At 41.7% G+C, this 23023-nt stretch overlaps 1 protein-coding gene across 4 annotated transcripts in view; it reads right to left on the bottom strand.

Annotated features, from left to right (window-relative positions):
- Window positions 1–22737, bottom strand: part of DSE (dermatan sulfate epimerase) — a 29341-nt gene extending 6604 nt beyond the window's left edge. Inside the window, exons 1-4 of one of the 4 annotated variants that reach the window (XM_035109123.2) lie at window positions 22234–22339; window positions 13797–13921; window positions 9529–9997; window positions 940–1193 (exon numbers count right to left, since the gene is read on the bottom strand). In XM_035109123.2, the coding sequence (XP_034965014.1) occupies window positions 940–1193; window positions 9529–9944 (670 nt within the window). In that variant the 5' untranslated portion in view covers window positions 9945–9997; window positions 13797–13921; window positions 22234–22339. Of the gene's footprint in view, window positions 1–939; window positions 1194–9528; window positions 9998–13796; window positions 13922–22233 lie in introns of those variants that run through there. The other 3 variants (XM_035109124.2, XM_035109127.1, XM_035109129.1) reach the window with 3 other exon arrangements.
- Between the last annotated feature and the right edge of the window lie 286 nt (window positions 22738–23023).

Genomic DNA, 23023 nt, shown 5'->3' with positions numbered 1-23023 from the left:
AGCAGTTACTTGCTGAGGTGTTTTAAGCTGGATCCATATATAGGAGACAAGCCTTTGATAACATGTGTTGCCCAAGTTTTCTGCCAAGTGATCATGCCTGGCCAATGACCAGCAGTTGTCAGTGACTGACTCACTAAACAAAAGGTCATGGGTTTATGGTGGATAGCTCAAGGAAGATGCAACTCAGTGTGGATCAGTGGAGAAAAAGGCAAAATCCATGCTAGGGTTGATTAAGGGAGGGAAGGGAATCAATATTTAATGTGGCTGGATTTCATGGAATCATACTATGTATAATTCTATGTATAATTCTGGTCTACCCAACTCAAAAACAACCAGAAACCCGTAGAAAAAGATGACCAAATTGATCAAGGGGTTGAAACCCTTCCCAACAAAGAAAGGCTAAATCAGCTGGGACTTTTTAATTTAGAAAAATAGGCAAATGATAAAGGAGGTTTATACAGTTTTGCAGGGTGTGGAATATATGGACAGAGATAAATCCCCCCCTCTATTATATCATATGTTACGTATATCCTTCCCATTCAAACTGTTTCACAAAACATACAGGACATTACTTGCAAATGCATTCTGAAGAAGAAAGAGTAACAAGCAGCTACCGTAGCTTATTCTGTAACACTTTTCAAGGCGATGTCCTGAAAATAAACTAAAGCTGCAATCCTAATCATGGCTACCTGGCAGTAAACCCAGATGATTTCAGTAACTGAGAAGTGAGTTATTACTGCGCTGTAAATCAATTTAAGTGGAGGGCAGCTGTGCTCTGCCTACTTGTGGCAGGTCCCAACGTACCCTTTCCAGTTGGTTGCACTAGCTGTTGATTATCAAGCAACTGTATCAACTTCTGAAACTTTCATTCACAACTAGAAAATGCTACTGATTCAATCATGCTTTTAAAAAATGACTCTCTCATTGTTCAGCACATACCTTGATTCATTAGAACTAGGCTTCCTGCCAGCAAGGCCACGCAGTTGGTTGGCTGGTGGTTGTGCAGGTACTGGAATCCCCATCCACGCCTATATGATGCTTCATACATGTATCCTGAGGCATTGGCAATCACCTCAAGAAATCTTTCCTGCTGGGACTTGCTAAGATAGTTGTACAAGAAATCATAAGCAGTGGCAAATCCAACCAAAGAGTGAGCGAGAGGGACCTCATCCCACGGTGCATCCTTCACCAGCCTGTGGAAGACAAGAAAAGGGTCAACTCTATTCATTTTGGTCACACGGTATTATCCATATGGCTGGATCCCTGTGCCGACAGGGGGTTGAATTGCTCTGCCGGCTACTTAAGATGGTAGAAATTATGCAAAATCTGTGTGTGTTTGTGGGATGGAGGTGACTGAGCCCTAGAGAAAATGCTGCCCATAAATGGCTGAACGTTTACAAGTTTCCTTTATATATTAGGTGGACACTTTAAAATCTACAACGTTTATAGTAGTAAAAAGCAATAAAAGTATTACAGTGTCTTTATATGAGCTGTGTAACATACTGATTCTTTATAAAATGCAAAAATGTTATACCTACACAAACCTTTTTAACACTCTAGCTTTTGAAAAATACCACAGCAAACCACTGATTCTGCCAGACCATTGGTGATTTAAAAGGACCTATTTACACATTCACACTGTGGAGTCATTTATTTGCCTTAAAAAATGTACTATGGGATCACTGGAATAAAGCTGAAAGGAACAGTGCTAAGCACAGCCTTACCAAAACATTACATCTACTGAGAAAGTTTTTGGGTGGTTCCCCTCCCCCCTCCTCCCACAAAGGCTTCTCTAAATGCAGAAACTCAAATGAACTTTGAACATTTAATATTGGATTAAATTTTGAACATATTAAATATCACTGGACCTTCATGTCAGTATCTGTCTGCCTGCCACACTCTGAATTTACACTGCTATTCCCTTGCAGTTTACTTCACAAAAGGCAATGGCTCAAAAAGCAGCCCATGGTAGCTACCTCTAGCTAAACATGGAACTGTTCCACATTTTTAATGAATGGCTGCCCAGAGCTATCCCATGTTTATCGAGGGGCAAATATTTAAAACCTCACCAAGTTATCCCCAATAAACTCTGCATTTAGTGTGGCATTAATTGCTTATTTTCTGTACTTTGATTTTGCCAAAACTGCGGCCCTACAGAGGCAGAAAGTAAAGATGAGGATTTGATAGACACATGCAAGCCACAAATGGGAGAAATTTCATTCTGTTCAATAAAACTGGGATGCAGTTTTGGTTTGTGTTAAGCTGCTTTTGCAATGTGGAAAAGCAGCTTTGGTACCACCGTCCTTAGCAATATACAAAGTAGACATTTCCTTTAAGAATGAAAAAAAGTGCTTGGAAAATTATATTTTCAATACTTAACTAGTGTTGGCCTGGGGACGTGGGTGGCACTGTGGGTTAAACCACAGAGCCTAGGGCTTGCCGATCAGAAGGTTGGCGGTTCAAATCCGCATGACGGGGTGAGCTCCTGTTGCTCGGTCCCAGCTCCTGCCAACCTAGCAGTTCAAAAGCACGTCAAAGTGCTAGTAGATAAATAGGTACTGCTACAGCAGGAAGGTAAACGGCGTTTCCACGTGCTGCTCTGGTTCACTAGAAGCGGCTTTGTCATACTGACCTCATGACCTGGAAACCGTACACCGGCTCCCTCAGCCAATAACACATAGAAATAGATGACCCTTACCATAAGCAAACCTTATCTGCACATGTTTCCACTTTAGATAAATGAATCACCAGCTTGAGTCCAAAGAAAAACTATGAAATGCAGGAAGACAGACTTCAGTTTGAATTTTGTTTGTTGGAAATTAATAGTTTTCTTTGCAGAACCTCTTCTGGTTTATACAACTCCTGAATATCTTCTGTCAGAATATCTAAACACCAGGCTTACAGCATCCCATATGGAGATGCTACCTATGTGTCTGGTGAGTCATTTTGGCAACATGGGTCTTCAGAAATCTGCCAGCCATTAGCTCAGTTTCTAGTGGCAGTCTCCGATGGACTGGGTCCAAGACTGACTAGCCAACCTTTGCCCGAAACATATCAAAGTAACACTAGCTGCCAGCAGCCTGAAGTCAGGCATATTTTAGGCTAGGCCAGATGTTTGTAAAGATTTATCTGTTGAACAAAAGCCACAATGCATTCATTCAAAGGTATGTTTTGTATCCCAAATTTATCTTACTTCCCTGAAGGTCATGAAACATCTGCTATATGAAACCATTTCTAGCCTGTTGCAGCAAAAAACAAGTCTTGTGGCATGTTAAAAGATTAGCACATGTGTGCTGTGGAAGTTCTTTTGGATTGTCTGAACCAATCCAAATGATGCATTCTGATTGGCTTTTAAAAAATCATTTCCTACTAATAGGATGTGCCCAGACGTACATTTTAGCAGTGACTCTGCTGTGTTTTGATCAAATATATGCACTTCTTCCCCAAATCCAGTTAAGGAGAAACATGTTCTTCCAATTTGCAGCTGAGGAGACTCCACAACTGAATCTGAAATACATGAATATTCCTGCAGAGACATCAAGGTTCAATAGTGAAATGAAATAAAAAAGTGACCTTAAAAATTGGCCCGGACAGACCCTGAAACTGGCAATCATTCTAAAACCTTTCACAAAGGTACTGGCTGGGTATGGCCAGCTTTTCGAAGAATAGAATTAAAGGAAAAACCAAAGGACATAAGAACAAATTATTGACTAGTTCATCTCTATGTTTCTCAGTGTGTTTCAAACACAGAGATTCTTCATTAGAGGAAATAATTCAATTTTGTGGTGGGGAAGAAAATCAGTGATTTTATAAAAAGAAGAACTTACGCAAAAGTTTCACAAGTGTAAAAACAGAAGCAAAAGAGCAAAAAACTCCTCTTCAGGAATAACAGGGTAGGAGGTAGGGGAGAGAGAGAGACTGTATTGGATTTAAATAATTCTTGTTTTGAAAAGTATTATCATACACTGGTGATATACAAGTAGATAACTATGCAAGTATCAGAAACCTTGCTTTGACTCAATATACTGTACCAACTTACAGGCTTGCCTTGAAAGACAAAGAATGGAATCTTTTAAATTTATTGTTGCATCATGTATCAGTATAATGCTAAACTTTCCTTTAATCTTTTGAAGGAAGGAGATTAGAACTTTTCTAGAGTACTTAATGGGGGGATTAGCTAAGAATAAATTCAAGCTCTGAAAACAAAATCTAAACAATTGCTACCAATGTTAACTTTCATTAAAGCTGGATTAAATCCAATTACACTCAAAACAGACCTACTGAAATTGACGTGACTAACTTACATCCATTATTACTAATGGACTTACTGTATTTGAGTATAACCTAAGTTGGATAGTACAACCCACTGAGAAGAGGCACTACAGTATGTACTTTCAAAACCACACTAGAAGCCTACACAGTTGAAAAAATGTTATTCACTCACTATCTGGTAACATAATACAGATCTACAACTTATTTATCCTGGTGCAATTTCACTGACTTCAATAAAGAACAAGAGAAGATGGAGAGGGGGTTGATTGCAGTTATCATACTTAAAAACATTAAATCAGAGATGACGGCATGTGGCTAAAAAATTTAAGGTAGCAGCACTCTTCTAGTTGGAAGTGGGGTGGTTCACAACTCCAGTCAAGTGTTGCTTTTTACAGTAACCAAGTGATGAGGAGTTTTACTTGCTAACCACAGAAGGTCTAGAATTGAGGCAGCTATGTGAGTGCAGATGTTCTTGGCTGATCTTAGCAATAAAGCTTTTGGTTTTTTAAGCACTCGTTTTGGCCTGGTTTTTTAAGAACTTCAGAAAGTACATTCCAAAGTCTGGCCATGGGTCCATCTATCTACACTGACTATCAGCAGCTCTCCATGGTTTTGAACTGGGGGCATTCTCTCCCCCCCCTCCACCTGGACATGCCAGGGATTGAACCAGAGGCTTTCTACGTGGAAAGCAGAAGTTCTACTGCCAACAGCCTCTCTCTTCTGAAATACCTTGGCAATTACCAAATAGGGCCATACTGGTCTTTTCTTCCACAGTAAATATATAATTTATGAAGGGCAGATGCATATTCAAACATTCAGAGATACACACCAAGGAACTCTGAATGGCTACAGCTTCTAGGCACATACCCAATGCATGCTTAGGGATGCTTTTCTCACTTTATGCATTTTTAACAGAAAACAATGATGCAGTTCTGAATAACAGATACAAGCCCAAGTACAGTGTGAAATGGCTCTTTCAAATCAACCCATCTGCACTGTGGCGTAGGGAACTTGAATTCCACCAATGGTGCAGCAAAACAAATAGTACATGCCAACCATAGCTTATAAAAGAGTGGTTTACTAGCTGCAATACAATGAAAGTTATAGAGAGCTCCTTTGAATTTCTTTAAGTGAAAGTTCAAATATGGCCTTGCATCAGACTCAAATTATGTCACTGAGTTCTTGAACAGGCTTTAAAATGTATGGAAAAATATCAATACACAACAGGCAACATCTGCCAATATTTTCCTCCTAGGGAGTCGCCTGACAGCAAACTATTCATAAAATGTTTATCTTTCAGTGCTTCCAAGCATGTGATATAATAATATTTCCATGATATTTTGTAGAAATGTCATATAGCAAATGCCAGGATGATGTATAAATCATTTAGGGATAGGAGCTCTGTTTACAGCCAGTTAAAATGTACAACCTGTTAAAGTTATTACATTAAACTTAATAAAAGAGAGGCATAAATTAATTTTTAGAATCACTGCTCCCATCTTTTTAAACAAATTTCTTAATCTTATCATTTTGAGAATATAGTTTCCCTTATCTTCTCTTTTACCTAGTCCGCTAATGGATTTATTTATATTTATTTTTAATGGATTATTTATAAATATTTCAAATACTATAGTGGTTACAAAGGTAAAGGTACCCCTGACCATTAGGTCCAGTCACAGATGACTCTGGGGTTGTGTGCTCATCTTGCTCTATAGGCCGAGGGAGCCAGCGTTTGAAATCAGTGGGGTTATGCTAGCACATTCATAAGAAAAGGAAACAACTTCTCTGAGTTCCTAGCATGTGGGATGGACAACTTTCCTACAGAAGACATTTAACCTGTGCTTACTTTTGAATCTAGTAGGTTGCAGCAGGATCTTATAAAGGTGATATTTTTGATCAGGCCTTGTGCAACATAAAATCCTCAGGTCAATCATGCCAGCTTTCCTATTTGCACTTTCTGGTGGGATTTCTAATTATTTATTGTCTGTGGCCATTCCCAATTGCTTTATGGGACCACCCATCAAAGTAGGTGGGAACAATTAGGGGAGAACTGTGTGTTTGTGTCCATGTTGCTCCTCCTTTCCAAGTGCTCATCTCTCACTCTGTTCTAAGCTCTGCTGAAAATACTGCACAACTCTTCCACAGAAGCCTTTGGCTTGCTTCTCTAATTCTCATCTTCCACTGAAATAAAGCGTATTCTTGAAATCCTACGTACATTTATCCAGAGGCAAATCCTAATGTGTTTAATGGGGTTTATTAATGTGTTTAGGATTGCACCCTTTTGCTCACATTCATTCTTGGTTGACTTTTCCTTTCTTTCTCTTCCACTGTTATGACACTGGTATCATCATAATTAAGCAGGAGTGGGGAACCTTATTGAGCCCAAGAACTGCATTTCCTCATGGCCATGTGGCATGATGGGGCTATATGCCAATGATGGGTGGGGTCAGAAGCAAAAGTGGGTGGGGCAACAGATGTTACTCTTAAACCCGTACAGTGGCTGAAATCCAGCCACTTATAAGTCAATGTTTCTGCATGTCTGTCTGTCCATGCAGAGGCATCATTATGGTTCAAGGACACATTCCAGCCAGGCAAAAAGCACTTGGGGAGCGTATGGAGCAGGGCAGATGAGGGGCGTGGCCTGGAGAGAGGGGGCATGGCTTGGGAAGGAGGTGTTGCATGGGAGGAGTCAGATGAAGAGCCTGGAGGGCATAATTTTGCCCCTGGGACTGAGGCTCCCCATTCCTCAGCAGCATTCTCTGAAAAATCATCATCATAGTCATAAAACAACATGTCCTGGTCTTAAAAAGCCACAATCTCTACGGACAAATACAATACAAAATACTTTAACTGACAATACAGAGCTGTAAGATGTGGCACAGGAGAAAATGCAATCTACTGCATTATCTCTATTTTGAAAGAGGCAGCCAACGAGGCACTTAGAGTGAAAGTATATACCAAACTTCTTCTTCTTAACCAAGTTCAAATGCAAGATAAACAAGCACAAGATAGGATTTCAAGCTGCATTCCAAGCACAGGAAACAAAACATTCCTTAAAGCAATGAGATGCTTTACAGTGCAGGCAATTCAGCCTAGACACTGTAAAAAGAAAACAATGGTTACTTTCACACTTTTCAGTAAAAGTCTTCAAACGGCCCAATAAGCTGGATCTAGAGTTGGGAGGCTATTTTGTTACAGGTGAATGCTATAGACATGGGAAAACTTGAAATCAAGCGAGAGGTCGGGTAATTAGGTTCTATCTGCAATATTCACGCTTGTATGCGACCTCTCCTCCCATTCCACCCATCATGCTAATGCTAACATTTCCTCAGGCTTCCACTCGTCATACTTGTTGAATGGCTTGCATAACTGGGTCCATTCAGCGTTGTAACGTGCAAGCTACTATATCAGTAGCAGGAATTACTGTGGTCCTCCTCCATTTGTGACAATCTGGAGTAAGTGTTCACCATGAAAAGTTTTTGCTGCTCTCTGAACCATTAATGATACAAAAATTAAATCAAAACTTATAACAGAGCAGATATCTCACTTCTTAGAGGGTGTGTCTTTAAAAGTGTAACCTGAGTTACGGATTTTGAGATTAGATTAATTTCATAAACACTCTTAGCTCAGTAATGTTTACCCTGATTGGCAGCAGCTCTCCAGGGCTTCAGGTTGGGATCTCTCTCAGGCATAGCTGCCAAGATTTCCCTTTTCTCGCGAGGAAGCCTATTCAGCATAAGGGAAAATCCCTTTAAAAAAGGGATAACTTGGCAGCTATGCTCTCAGGTCTACCTGCAGGTACCAGTGATGGAGCCCAGTATATTGTGCATGTGAACTCTCGTTTGATACTTATTTCAGCAGCTGTGAAAAAATCGGATGAAAGAAGAAAATATTTTAGTGACTGGTGGGGAATGATCGGGATTATTTTGGATTTTGAGTGAAGATTTGGACTTTAGAAAAAGACGGCAGTAGACGGGTGCGAGGAATCCCCAAATTTTTGAAGCATGGGAACTCCAGAAAATAGTATATGATTTGGCATAATATTCGGTTTAATTGATATGTATTTGTATAATTTGAAATAATGAATGTGATATAATCGTGTTTTAATTGGAAAATTAATAAAAATAGATTATATATATATATAAAAGAGAATACAAAATGTCTTTAACTATCCAACTAAAATGTGAGTTTCCAGAAAAAAAACAGAATATGAGCAAGAATTTGCCTGTGGCTCATTTGACTGCAAATATGATTTTTCTAGGATGTAATTAAGAACAGCATACCAAATGATATGGAAGTAAGTAGGAGATAATTTTAACACTTGTTAGGCACTTAAGTGAGAAAGCAATGAATGGCAGTATTAAAACAGTTGAAAAGACTGCAGGAAAGAATGCAAACTGCATAATAAATACTTTGTGTAGGGTGGAAACTCCTACTATGAACTGTTAACACATTTAGGTTTTGCTATATTTGTAACTGAGTACTCATATTGAAATAATATTCTTTTGCTATCATATAAACAAAGACTGAGCCAAATATCCCTTCCTCTTTGGCAGGACTATTAGTTACTTGTGAAAATGGGCCTGCCCATGGAAGGGGACACTTAAGACCTTTTAGGAGGAAGTCTTAGCCTTTAAATACTTATTTATTATTATGTATTTATTAAATGTGTACACTACACTATACCTGTAGATCTCAGGGCAGTTTAGAATTAAAAATTAAAAATGAAGTGGCCAAGGAATTTTCTTCCTTTTTCTACTTTAGTATTAAAAAGCTACCATTTCGCTGCCTACAAGAACCCAGTGGGGTTCCCAAAGAGAATGCTCCATGGGAACAATGGCACTATGTCATGACTACAGACAGTACCTTTACTTTAAGCAGCTCCTCAGGTGACAAATGGCAACCAGGCAAGGGGGATTTTCAGCAGAAAATGGGTACAAGCTCTGGATTTGGAGCACATTCCACATTAGTGTCTCATAGCTGATTTTTCTCCAGAATAAAAACAGTCTGATTAAGCATGCATGTTTACATACATGACTAACATAATGCGTAGGGTTTTTTTGGGGGGGGGGGAGTTATAAGCATCTGCCATGGCTTTAGGCTTTGGAAAATGTGCAGTCATTTCAAACAAAATTAAGGAAGAAAGCCAAAACGTCCTACCCCTTTTTTTGCTTTCTCTTCATATGAATTTTTTTTTTTAGTACAAATGGATTTTTTTGTGGGGAGGGGGCAGTAAAAACAAAAATAAAAATATACCAACTAGGCTGAGCCGCCATTCTTTCCATGTAATCTCTGGCCATATTGATAGCTTCCAGGTTCTCTGGATAAAGCAGGCAGAACATTGCTAGAGCACCCAAGTTGTTGCCATAAATCTCATTCCATCGAGCGCTGAAGTCCTTGGGATCCCAGGGAGGAAGGTACTCCAAAGGGTTTGACAGCATGGTCTGCACAGCCTCGGCCAACCGAGCAGAAATGTGTTGGTGCGAATTGGCGGCCTTGAATTGCAAATCCCGCATCTCTCCTCTGGAAAAGTAGAGCATTGGGTAGCTGTCGTAGTTGGCATTGACAAAAGGAACCACGGTGCTTGGGCTGTTATTGCTGCTGTAGACCAGTGCGAAGCAAACCACATATATGAAAAACACACTAGGAGCCCCCCGTGTGTGAGTCCTCATTGTGGCATTAGAGCTCCAGGTCTCAATGGCAGCCGGACCATCTTTGAAGGAGCCTAGATGGGGGAGGGAAGGGTGAGGGAACAAGAATGATAGTTATGGTTAGTTTTGTGTAAAGCCTCTGAGTATTCAAAAACTGAAAACACATTTACAAGGTACTCCATATCTCCCTCCCCCCTCCCCCTCCCTCCCCCCTCCCCCTCCCCCTCCCCCTCCCCCTCCCCCCTCTCTCTCTTCCATGCAATGTCAAGTATAACACCTTATATAATTATGCAGAATGCTCCACATGTGCCTAAATGCTAATTGCCTAATCTGAAATGCATGCAGTCTTTAAAAGTTCACAACTCTCAAGGAGAGGAACCTTAATAGGTGTGTGTGTGTGTGTGTGTGTGTGTGTGTGTGTGTGTGTGTTGGGGGGGGGGATAGCTCAGAGTAGGACAATCCGATGAGCCTGAAATGCTGGGCAGCCACTAGACTACGACTACTGCAGGCATAAAGTAGTCATGACCCTTTGCTCTATCAGTCACAGATTCAACAGAGCAGCAATATCTATATAAACAAAAGCCAATGTAGCAACAAAGACAGAAATTCCCACAGCATTCCTGTAAAAATCCACAACCACCCACTAACCATGTTGTTGTATACAGAAAAATAACCCTTCCCCCAGCCCTACATGGAAGTTACCCATCAGTCCAGTACACATACACACCTTTCACACAACTAATGTTCTTGTAAACCACTAAATGAATGAATTTACTTGGCAGTGTGGGCGTGGAGAAGTCCTGCATGGAGAACCAGTTATCCCAGCAAATTGCTCCACTTGTGGAACAAACAAATTCTATAATGCAGTACAGCACTTTGGATTGCCTGCACTTAAAGGGGAAGCAGCATTTGGCAGGGGAGGAGCATGCGCATGGATGAGCAGAATCAACAGCAGCAGTACTACAGGCCTCCTAGCAGTTCAGTGGGTAAAGGAAATGCAGGAGGGGGGTTATATTGGAACCCAAGCACTATCTTGGACAGATGTGAGTGTGACCTCCATAAAGCACAGCTTGCCTTTTGTGGGCACTACAGGCAACAAGAGCTTTGGGTGTAAAAAACAAACAAACATGATAGCGATGTATTCCCTTCCTCCCATCTTCCTGTATGAGATCTGTGTTCCCCAGTGAGACTTATGTGGGGTGCTATTACTGCCTGTATAATTAGTTGGAATAATGGCCTTATAATGGCTGTGGTGACAGGGTGACTAAAGATTGGGGGGGCATTAATCTTTATTACGTATTACTTGCTATCCCACCACCTATGCAGGCATAGTGTTATAACATTGGCGGGGGTGAAATCAATATTTGATGAAGCATATTGTTCTAACAAAGACTTGCATCATACCTGCAAAGTCTCCCGCTGAAAAATGCAGGATCAGCAGCGGCGCGGCACCAGACGTTGTGGAGAAGCAACTTCCGGGGCCACTCTTTCCATGTGTGGGCACCAGAAATCGGGCAGAGTGCCAGCAGAAGTCGCTTCTATGCATGCCCGACGGCCATCCAGTGCCGCTCTGCCTGATTTCCGGTGCCCACACATGGGAAGACCAGCACCCAAAATGGAGGCTCTCTGGCAGGTAGGAAATCCGGGGGATTTCCGGGATTTTTCTCCATTCGTGAGAACAGTGGGAAACAGATTAAAATCCGGGGGTTTCCCGCGAAAAACGGGATACTTAGCAGCTAAGACTTGCATCTGTCTCTAGTTACGAACTTCATATTTCACCCCCTGTACTCGCAAAGGCTTCACAATTTCAATGCAAACATAAATACCATATTGGCTTGAATATTAGCCTCACTTTTTTCCAAATTCCGACCATGAAAAGTTAAAGTGCGGCTTAAATTTGCGACCTTGTAAAAATTGGCTTTTACGATATCGCTGCTGAAACAGACATACGGTAAAACAGAACATTTGCCATTTACGGGTGTGAGTGTCTGTGGAATTTTAAGGGAATGGCTTACCGGTATATTGGGGTATTATCTTTTTCTTCCCCCCCCCCCTTGAATTTTAAAGTTGTGGCTTATATTTGGGTGCGGCTTATATTTGGGCCAATACGGTATATATTTTTATGGGCATGGCATTCTCATGCTGCAGGACTTGAAGGAGCTATCCAATCCTCTCCTCCCCATCACCCGGAACGGGAACAGGATGGGAGAGTCCAAGAGGACAGGGCTCCTGCACATTTAATAGGTATGTAGATGAGGGAATTTCACATTGAGTGGCTTGCATAACTGCTAAATTCCCCTCTTTCATATACAGCTGCGAGAACCCTGTCCTCCTTTGCATCTGGCCACCCTACCCAGAAGGTTCAGATATACAGAAAGGTCTAATTTATCAGGCATAATTAAATACTGGGCTATTAAAAAGTCTTTTCAACAATCAAGACAATTAAGACTGCCCAATATAAGTAGTTTCTTACTGTACTTGCACAAAGGGGAGGAGGAGAGGGAGGGAGAGGGAGAGAGGGATTATGTTAACATCAGCCAAGCCAAGACTGTGTGTGTCAGATTGGCTGACGTTCACAGCTGTGGAGTAAAGGATTTGGAATGTGGGAGGCTTGTACAGGAGTCATTAGAATTGTGTATAAAGCCTCTAGCTGTGACACGTCTTCATTAAGAGGAGAGGAAAAAGCAGCAGAGTAGATCCTGGAAATGTAATTGAAATAGCTGGTCTTTAGGGCATGTGTGTTTTTTCCTATTAGCTTAAAAGAACCCTTCGATTTCACATGTGTTGATTTACAGCCTGTCACTTTAAAAGTTGAATGTAAAGTAAAAATGTATATTTTCCCAACTACCCGCCTGTTTAAAAAGGGGTAAAAAATAATAATAATGGCACACTCTGTGAAAGTAAAAAACAAAACAAGACTGTTTAACCATGGCTATTTCTCCTTCCTCCCATCAAAATTACCTACCGACTCAACACAGGTCTTAGATAAAACAGGCTAGGATTCCCCAGAGGAAAGTCAGAGAATTCCTGAAATTCTCAAGAGGGGAAAGGTTAGAGAAAGCAAGACCAAGAGAGATGGATTTATGTAAATAATGAACAGTAGTTTTCAATTATTAAAACCAGAAGTAGGCCGAGGGCAAGGGGAGAAAAATGACATCCAAAACCTACTGCACAATGATGTTTTTCCTGAGGGGAAGCCATTTCATAAGATTCAGAAAGGGGAAAACATGTTAGAAGCTAAAATAAACAGAAGCCACACACAGAGATCAAACCATAGGGCCCAAAATTAGACTAATAAATTAATGTTTGGAAACAGGAGTAATGATTCAAGTGAGGACTTTACACACAAAAAAGTCAATTGACTGCTTATAAATTAATTGCTGGCTTGTGGAGCTGTTGAACTTGAACTTGCGAGAATAGTTGTGTTATTTGGCTGCTGGGCTGAATGGTTCCCTCCTTGCATTTTGGCATAAATTAAATACTACGGTAGGTGGGGCAAACTGTCTCTCTTTATTACTGGCATAGTATTGTATCAACACTTAAGTAGAAAAGGCTGTATCAATGCCACACAAAAGTATCTGCTCTCTAATCACTAGGGTTTCCAGACTCAATAGAGGAAAGGGCTTCTGTGCCTTTAATTGCCCTGCTCTGGAAACCTGGAAGAGAAACCAGCAGACCCTTTGTTTAATTTCCAAGCAAAGGGTCTGCTGGTTTCTCTTTAAGGTTTCCAGACTCAAAAAAGAGCAGGACAATTAAAGGCACAGAAGTCCTGTCCTCTATTGAGTCTGGCAACCCTAGTCTCTAAGGTGCTACTGGAAGAAAAAAAATTTTTTTATTTCGTTTCGACTACACCAGACCAACACGGCTACTTACCTGTAACTAATATATGAAACAATAGTGACCCACAGGATTCAGCATGGGGATTCCATCAATTGCAACTGGAGTGGGAAAGTGTTCCTCTTGATGCAGCTTAGGGTTCAAATTCACCTCTTTCACTGCTGTGGAAGGAATAATGCAGCTTTTTTTTTTTGCAGGGGTAGAGAATGATGTGATTAGTAGGGTTGCCAGACTCAATAGAGGACAGGACTTCTGTGCCTTTAATTGCCCTGCTCTCTTTTGAGTCGGGAAACCTCAAAGAGAAACCAGCAGACCCTTTGCTTGGAAATTAAACAATAGGAAAGTGTAGAATGGTGAACTGCAGAGCCAATGCGACCAAAGAGTATCATTCATACCGGTAGTTAGTGCTTTATACAGTGGTACCTCGGGTTAAGAACTTAATTCGTTCTGGAGGTCTGTTCTTAACCTGAAACTTTTCTTAACCTGAGGTACCACTTTAGCTAATGGGGCCTCCCGCTGCCAACACACCGCGATTCCTGTTCTCATCCTGAAGCAAAGTTCTTAACCTAAGGTACTGTTTCTGGGTTAGTGGAGTCTGTAACCTGAAGAGTCTGTAACCCGAGGTACCACTGTATATGTAATTAAAGCTACTATACTCAGTAGGACTTCTGAGTAGCCATGTACAGGATTGTGCTGTAAAATACACAGGCAGTGTGAAGCTTTCTATGGTCTGAAATGACTGCTTCAAGTGAAGATGTGATAATGGGTGCTCCTAAATCCAGTTCTGTCACTGGAGGTGTCCTCATTGGCTAGGAACGCATTTTACTAGCTTCATCTGCTAAGACAGCTATGGCCATTCCTGGATTGTGATAGCTTGAACACAGTTGTTTATGTATCAGTAACCTCAAGGTTGGATTACTGCAATGTGAGGCTACCCTTGAACTTTGTTTGGAGGTGCAGAACAGGGTGGCTATGATGCTTGTGGGGTCAAACTACCACCAGCATATTACACCTTGTTTGCATCATTTGCATTATCTCCCAATCTGCTACCAAGCCAAGTTCAAGTTTTTGATACTAACACCTGTTGGTTAGAGCATAGTGCTGATAATGCCAAGGTTGCAGGTTCAATCCCTGTATGGGGCAGCTGCATATTCCTACATTGCAGGGGATTGGACTAGATGATCCTCAGGACTTTATTCCTTAGATTCCCAGTAGGTCACTGAGTTCTGCAGGAGAGTTTCTCCTTAAAGTCCCCAAAATAGCCACAGTAACTCGGAGCAGGGGTTTCAGCGCTGTCACTGTGACTGCCTCTATTTTGTAAACAGCATCACTGTCAAAATATAACAGGAGGTCACTATCTATACTTTCCGGAAACAAATGAAGAAACTTTTCGTTTCAACAAGGTTTTTTCCACGGGCTGGAAAAGGTCTTTGCCTATCTTCAGTTGTTTGTTATACAGTTTTAAAATCTGTTTTTACAGCATGTTTGTAAATGACCTTGAGACAAATGTAAAAGGCGATCCATACAGAAATAATCTACTTCTCACAAGACATGAAAATCCAAGTCCCCCAAAATCATGGTAGAGAGACAAATGTTTTCTAACTAGGCATCCAGGAACACTCTGCATTGCTACTTAGTCTATGGTGCTGTTTTGTATCTTCCTAAAACAAAATCTGTTTTGTATCTTCCCAAAACAACAAAAGAATAATGCTACAGTTGTTACTAAGAAAAGATCACAATGAAGTTTTCTGTTGTCAGCAGAAATGGGTTGATGATAAACTGCCATTCCAATACAGTATTAATTGGTGTTGAAAGAAATATCTCAACCTGGCAACTAGCAACTGCATCATCTGTTGGATGTGCTATACAACAGGACCAAACTAAAAAATCAAAAATCAAGCCACCCGCAGGTTATTGAGAACAAAGCAACATTGGTCAATTCCACTTTTGTCATTCTTCTTTAGGTCAGGGTCTGGTCACAAGCAAATTAAAACTAAAGGGAAGGTCTATATAACCCTGCATTAAGATACACAATATTTAAGAGACTGAATCAGTGATGAGTGTGAGGGGTGTGGAATTTAAATGTAAATATGAATTTTCTATTTTTTATTTTAAACACTGAAAACTGTGTTTCATTAATAATACCTGACATCCTGTGTTAGCCATGCTCAGAGCAGATTCATGGAAAACAATTAACTTCAGCAACCTATATCCATTGCTTTCAGTGGCGTGACTCATCAAGAATGACTTAATTTTCTTAGGCCCTCCCCATATCTTGTATTATTCTGCATCTAGATTTGTTACGGGAGAAGTGCAAATGAAACAGTAACATTTTACTGAAAACAGTAACACAGAATAAGTGGTTAAAACTAATAATGCTCCATCGTTATAAAAGTGATTTACCAATTCAGTGACAGACTATAACAGAAGTGCTTTTAGTCAGTTCTATTAGTTAGACTGCACCAAATTTCAGTGTCTTCATCCAATAATATTTTTAAAGCATTAACAATAAGCTTTTTTATTGCTGATATCAACTTACAAAAATGTAAAAATAAAAAACCACCCAAAACTATGTTGCTATGTATTTGGCCATAAATTATGTTGAAATTTTCCTCCCCTCCTCAACTGTTTAAACAGATCTTCTTTGCAGGCATATATTTTTCAGTTTTTCAGTTTACGATTATGACAATAGCAGCTGCAAGTTCTCTACATACCAATAGATCACAAGTTCAAGAAGACCACTCCTTATTCTTTTTCTAGAAAAGTGTCAGCTGCAGATTTCAATATGGAGCAGTATTCAAAGTCATTGATTAAGCCAAATGGAATTTTGAGAAGCCAAGAAACAGGAACAGAACAATTCTATCCTTGGGTTACGCCTGCTGAGTCATATAAGATTGGTCCTAAATCACAACACAAGCACAATGATTCAAAGGAAAAATTATGCTGGGGTAGGAATGAATTTGTGCCAGCCTTACTACAAGAGACCACCACCAGCTTAATTGATACTCTAATAGAACTCCAGCATGACAAGGAGAAAAACTGGTCAGAGTTGAGAAAATAGCAGGAGAGAAGTGGAATTTAGTTAGAATCCAAAGATCACTTAGGGGTCAGTTCAAGTCCCAACTATGATGTAAAGCTAAACCTTCAGAAGACATGGGGATCATTAATAACATCCACTTACAAAAGTCTCACAAAGAGAAAAACAACCACTGAAACGCTGATGAGTTAGATTGAATTGCTTAAAAATAAAGACAGTTTGTTCCAAATGTGCACAGAAGATGAGGAACCAAATGCAGGAATCCAACAAGTGCATGTTGAACTCGTGTAGGTAGAAGTTGAACTGTAGCATGTGCTGCAGGAAAAGCAGGGGGGGGAACCATTTGTGAGAAATGGAGAAGAGGCTGAGATCAGGTTCTCTTTCATAGTGAAACCAACTGGTGTTTGGCTTTTACAGTAAAAAGCAGTGGAGGGTTATGATATAGTGTGTTGTCAGTTCATCTCACAGTGTGAAGAATTTCTCTAATGAAGTAGGTCTGGAAAATAATGCATTTTTGGTATTAAGTAAATTTGACACAGGACAACACAGCTCACTCTTTTTGCAACATCCCATTGCAATAAGTAGGAGTTATTTCTGAATGAGCATGGGAAGTTTTGGGTTATACTTTTCTTATAAATGAGCATGTGAAATAAAACACAAGGAACTCAAGTTTTTCATACTCACACTGTTTGATAAAACAGGGCACCCTCACAAAGTACTATTGCCTTGAGTATAATATTTTACCTTATGTGTCAGAAAAAAGACAGAAAGTGGGCTTTTCTTCTCTTGTTACTCTTCACCATAATCTTTTCATGCGATCACATGCTGACGTAATGGCTCCTTATGAATGTGAAAGCTCTTAGGCGTACATGAAGCTTACACACACGAATACTCTCAGTGCTCTTTTAGGTGGGACTTCTCTACACTCACAAAGTGTTCACTAGTGGAACTTTGTATTGGGACGATGAGAACTACCCAGAGAACCTTAGGTGCACCAAAATATAACTTAAGAGTGCAGCCCTGTGAAATGTACTCAAAACAACCTTCAGCAAGTCGTTGCTTTCCAGTTAGCAAGCCTTGGATTGCAGTCCTGCGCATTAACTACACCCATGGCAAATAGAAACATAGCTGCCAAGTCTCCCATTTTTCACGGGAAACTCCTGGATTTTAATCCGTTTCCCGCTGGTCTCATGAACTGAAATAAATTACAGAAATCCCCCGGATTTTCTACCTGCCAGGGAGGCTCCATTTTGGGTGCTGGTGCTGCCCGATTTCTGGTGCCCAGACATGGGTAGCGCGGCACCAGAAGTTGCTTCTACGCATGTCCGTAAATGCGTAGAAGCGACTTCCGGTGCCGCTCTGGCTGATTTTCAGTGCCCAAGCATGGGCGGAGCAGCACCGGAAGTCGCTTCTACGCATGTCCGGAAGTTGCGTAGAAGCGGCTTCCGCTGCTGCGCCGCTGCTGATCCTGTATTTTTCAGCAGGAGACTTGGCAGGTATGATAGAAAACAAAATCAAACGTTTATGTATTACTGTTTCTGATAACTCTTATAATTTCCTTACATGTACAGATGCTGAAAATTGACTACACTCCTGAAAAGTAAAAGTTCAGATATCTAAGTTTCAATGATTTAAAACCACAACAGAGGAGAGATCAAGCTCCATCTACCTGTCAAAGGTGATACTACAAACCTTGACATTGTTAGGAACAGATCCCAGATGATGAATAGCTGCCCTGTTTGTGCATGCCTTTATCCACCAGGGTTCCCTCCTTCTCTCAGCCCTTTCCTGTAGTATTCATGCCAACTTGGAGAATGGTAAACAGAGCAAGAATTTGAAGAACTGAATTGCTTGGTTCTGTCTAGCTGTCTCAAAATATTAATGGTGGCTGGGAAGGAAATGTTTATCTGCGCTTCTTTCTTAACTATTTTTGATAGACATGTTCTTTGTTTTATCTGCTGACAAATGCAGTAAAAGGTAATGCTGAGCTCATGACCTCAAACTGCTCTGATAAGAAAAGCTGTGAAGAGAATATTTTGACTTCAGTGCAGTGTTAGTTCAGGGCATCACACAATGATGCCTACATTCCAAAGCACGATATGTTATATGTTGCACAATCCTATTCATGTTTTCATGGAAATATGCCCTACTGTGCCCTTCTGTGTCAATGGGACTTACTTCAAAGTACGTAGGTGTATTTAGGACTGACGCCTTAAGATATGAATGCTCCAACACCTACTATTATGTAGTCCTGCCATCAAAGGAATGGCATGTTTCACTATGATGTTACAAACTTATTTGATAATTGAACTCCAGCTCTTAAATTTCTGCTTTGCTTCTTCTTATATATACACATACAAACGAACACAAATATTTCACATACGCTACTAACACCAATTACAAACATTAAAACACCCTTGTGACTTCCCTCCACCAACATTCACCTTCTTTTGTACAGTATTATTGTATTTCACATTGCAATTTATATCTTCGTTTCTTAATTCTCTTAACTTACTATTGTTTATTCTTACTCGACTTTACAAGCATTAATCCAAACGTATTATTTTTTTGAGCAGTGTTTGGACATATAATCTTCAAACCATTTCCATTGTAGTCTTAATTTCTTATTTGATTGATACCTTATTACTGCAGTTAGTTTTGCCAATTCTGCTTTGCTTCTTTACTCTGTAATGTTAACCACATCTTGTATTCTTTGAGCTCACCAACCAACTCTGATTTTGAAAGATAGTGGAAGCAAGAGTTCGCAAGTTGTGTTTCTGACAACAATATTTAAAAGAGTAGCCCCATATTTCTGGGAGGGTTTTTTTGCCTCCATATCTTTGCCCTAAACAAGCAAAGCAATAGCCACATATACAAGGCAGTGATTTTTGATGATATTACTTTCACACTGCCTTGTCAGTTTCCTTTGTTATTAAAATATAATTAAATGTTCCAGTCAGAGAAACTGAGATGCACATTTGCCATTATTTCATGTGTGTGTGCGTGCAATATCTACATTAGACCCAAAACGTATGTGGGGGTTACGTTCCAGGGATAGCGCATAAAGCCAAAATCACATACAGTATAGTGAAAACACATTGGGTACAATGGTAGGTGAGATTGCCAAAGTCTTTTTTCCTTGTACACCCACCCAGTTTCAATTTTAAAAAATTATTGTTCCCAAGCACGTAAAGCTGAATGCAAACAAGTTAAATGCATGTAAGTTACTACTGTACTTTGGCAGACAAAGCTATTATCAGGAAAGCACAGCAGCAGTGCTCCTTTATTCTTTGCTCCATTTGCAATGTATTCATCCTTTCCCTTCTTGTCCCCTTTTCCTCCTCAGTACCTCTGGAAACCAAAGTTGTTGCAATGGAATCCATTATTAGTCAGAGACACGATGGAACATTTTCTAACTTTTGAAGAGTGCCACCTTTAAAAGAGAAACTACAGAAGATTGGTGTGAGGCCATGGAAGGGTTATTTAGTATAAGAGTGTGGGCTCAAATTCACTTAACAAATATTAGTTTTCACCCCTCAGGGAGTCTCACCTGCCTTTTGTTTATGCAGTCAGCATGGTTAAAGGCTGCCAAACTATGGGTTCTTCCCGTTAACTTTTCAATGTATGCATCTCCACACAAGATAATGTGGTCAGTTTTGTATTTGTGGCTTTGATTATAGAAGTAGAATGGCACTTATTCCAGAATGTAGTTCAGAATAACAGAGGGTGAGCACTCCAAGCAGGGTAGACCTGCTGGGTATCTCAAGTGGCTTACGCCACTAGGTTCACACCTCTCCATAGTCAGATAAAGCAAATTCTGACCTCTAAGTGAGCTCACTGATGCTGCAATTGCATACATACTTGTTCCCAATGAAACATGGAAAGGATTAGGTTGAACTGGTGTTCAATCTAATGCAAGTGCATAACCTTGACTAGATTGAAACTGAACATTTAACCATTTTCTGTGCTCTGCCCCACCTTTACCACATTTGCATATGGAAGTGCAAGAGGATCAAAGGTACATTTCAGCATAATGTGTGGAAACGGTCTAAGGCTGCAATCAGATATGTGGAAGTGGTCTAAGACAGGGGTCAGCAACCTTTTTCAGTCTTGGGCCAGTCCACCATCCCTCAGACCATGTGGTGGGCCGGACTATATTTGTGTGTGTGTGTGTGTGTGAATGAACGAATTCCTATGCTCCACAAATAACCCAGAGATGCATTTTAAATAAAAGCACACATTCTACTCATGTAAAAACGCTGATTCCCGGACCATCCTCAGGCTGGATTGAGAAGGGGATTGGGCTGCATCTGGCCCCCGGGCCTTAAGTTGCCTACCCCTGGTCTAAGACAAAGCATGCTTACCAGGGAGTAAATCCCATTCACCTCAGTGAGATTTACTCCTGAGCCCAAGATTGTTCTGTATAAGTCTATGGCTAGCTGTAACAGTACAGAACAATCCTGCCTTTAGTGGCTGTTTCACTACTGGGCAGGCAGGAGTTATCCCTTTGATTCTTCACTCAAAAGTCATGCCTGCCAAACAGACTCCCAAGAACAAAAACAAGAGCAAGGCCAAGGCCTAAAACCTTAGGCCTTCTCAGAATGTCTTCAACTTTACAAGAAGCTGCTAGCCCTTGCACTTGTTTTTTGTTCTTGGGAGTCTGTTGCTCTTGGCGAGAGTGAAGAATGGAAAGGTGAACTTGCAACGGAAAAACTCCCAAGTGCCTATAGGACTGCTACTCTGTAAATCCTTCTCAGACCGCTGGCATTTCACATTTGAGGGTGAAGCAGAGGGCTTGCTTTTGTGGAGATCAGAGGGAGATGAGTTCAGCTTACATACTGATGGAGAGGCACAGCAAAACACACATCTCTGAGCCTCAGCCACAGCATCAGCTGCAATAGGCACACAAACTCACCCACCCAGACCGGGCCCCAGTCCTTTAAGCCTAAATGGATGAGCAATCGGTCCCTTCGATTTTCTGTGATAGGGGAGAAGCCTCCAAGTAGAGCGGATCTTCGTCTCATCGAAATCCACCCCCAGAACAATTTTAGACCTGCTTACTCCTAATGACTTTCGTGGAGCTTCCTTTCAATTAATCTCCCCAAGCCAGGATGCGCAGGCAACCCTTACTCCTGAAGTTCTGGCGCTTTCCTACCCCCGGGGCTCCATTGTCTGCGCCTAAGTTCAGGAGGGAAGGTTGAACCCACCCCTTTCCAGCCACCCAACTCCCCGCTCCTCGAACCACTGGCTCTGCCTCAACTGTCAGGATAAAGTGCCTCTGGGCATCTGCAGAGCGCGCTGGCCTTGCCCTCGGCGCATTTCACGGCCATCCAAACCCCGAGCAGGGCCGAGGAAACTTCCCCAGCTACGAGGATGCCCGGCCGGCCATTTCTGCCGTCGGGGGTGGTGGTGGGGTTTCTCCAGTCCAGCGCTTACCTCTCCCCCAGCTGGCCGTTGCGCAGACCCTCTCACTCCATGGCGGCGGCAGGAGGTCGACCCCCGCGCTCTGCAACCGGCCGCCTCCGCGCCTACTAGCACTGCCTCCCGGAATCAAGCGCTCATTCCGGGCGGGCGAAGAAGCGAAGTAGTGGCCTCTCCGCGTGCGCGGTGGATGCTCGCTCGCTCGCTCTCTCGCTCGGGCAGGCGGGTCGCGGGACGGACGGAAGACCACGGGGCCGCGCGGAGCGGCAGAAGGGCTTTTGCAGGCGCCTCGGCTCCGCCAGAGGGAGGAGACCGCAACGTCAGCGGAGAAGGGGGAAAGGGGCGAGGAGCCCCTTAGTCCCACCTCCCGCTCGGATCCCTTTCTCTGCTGCTGCTGCTGCAGTTGCTGCTCTTCTTTTGCAGTTGAGGCGTCGCCCCCGCGCGCCTCGAACTCCTTTGAAGTTGTTTTCCCGCCAAAAGAGCAAGCGCCCGGGCAGGCTTCTCTGGGTGACTGAGGCTGTGCAGCGCCTCATTTAGTCAGCCCCTGAGGGGACGGCTGGATTTGTCCCCCTCCTCACCCCGCGCTGTCTTGCAGAGAGGAAAAAAGCTTCCTCCGAACAAGCACCTCCCCTCCCTTTGGTAGCTGGGGATTTTAACACTTCTACAGGCCTATAAGATAACTTTTTTAAAAGTGCGCGCTCAACACACAGCTCAGTTTGCGTCCAAGTCCCCAGACTTTCCTGCATAAGCACAGGCTTTTCTGAATGTTTGAGGACCTCCCTCCTCCCCCCATTTCTTTCCTCGC

This window comes from Zootoca vivipara, chromosome 3, assembly GCF_963506605.1.
Source record: "Zootoca vivipara chromosome 3, rZooViv1.1, whole genome shotgun sequence".
Taxonomy (NCBI): domain Eukaryota; kingdom Metazoa; phylum Chordata; class Lepidosauria; order Squamata; family Lacertidae; genus Zootoca; species Zootoca vivipara.
This window is presented reverse-complemented; position numbering and strand designations above follow the sequence as displayed.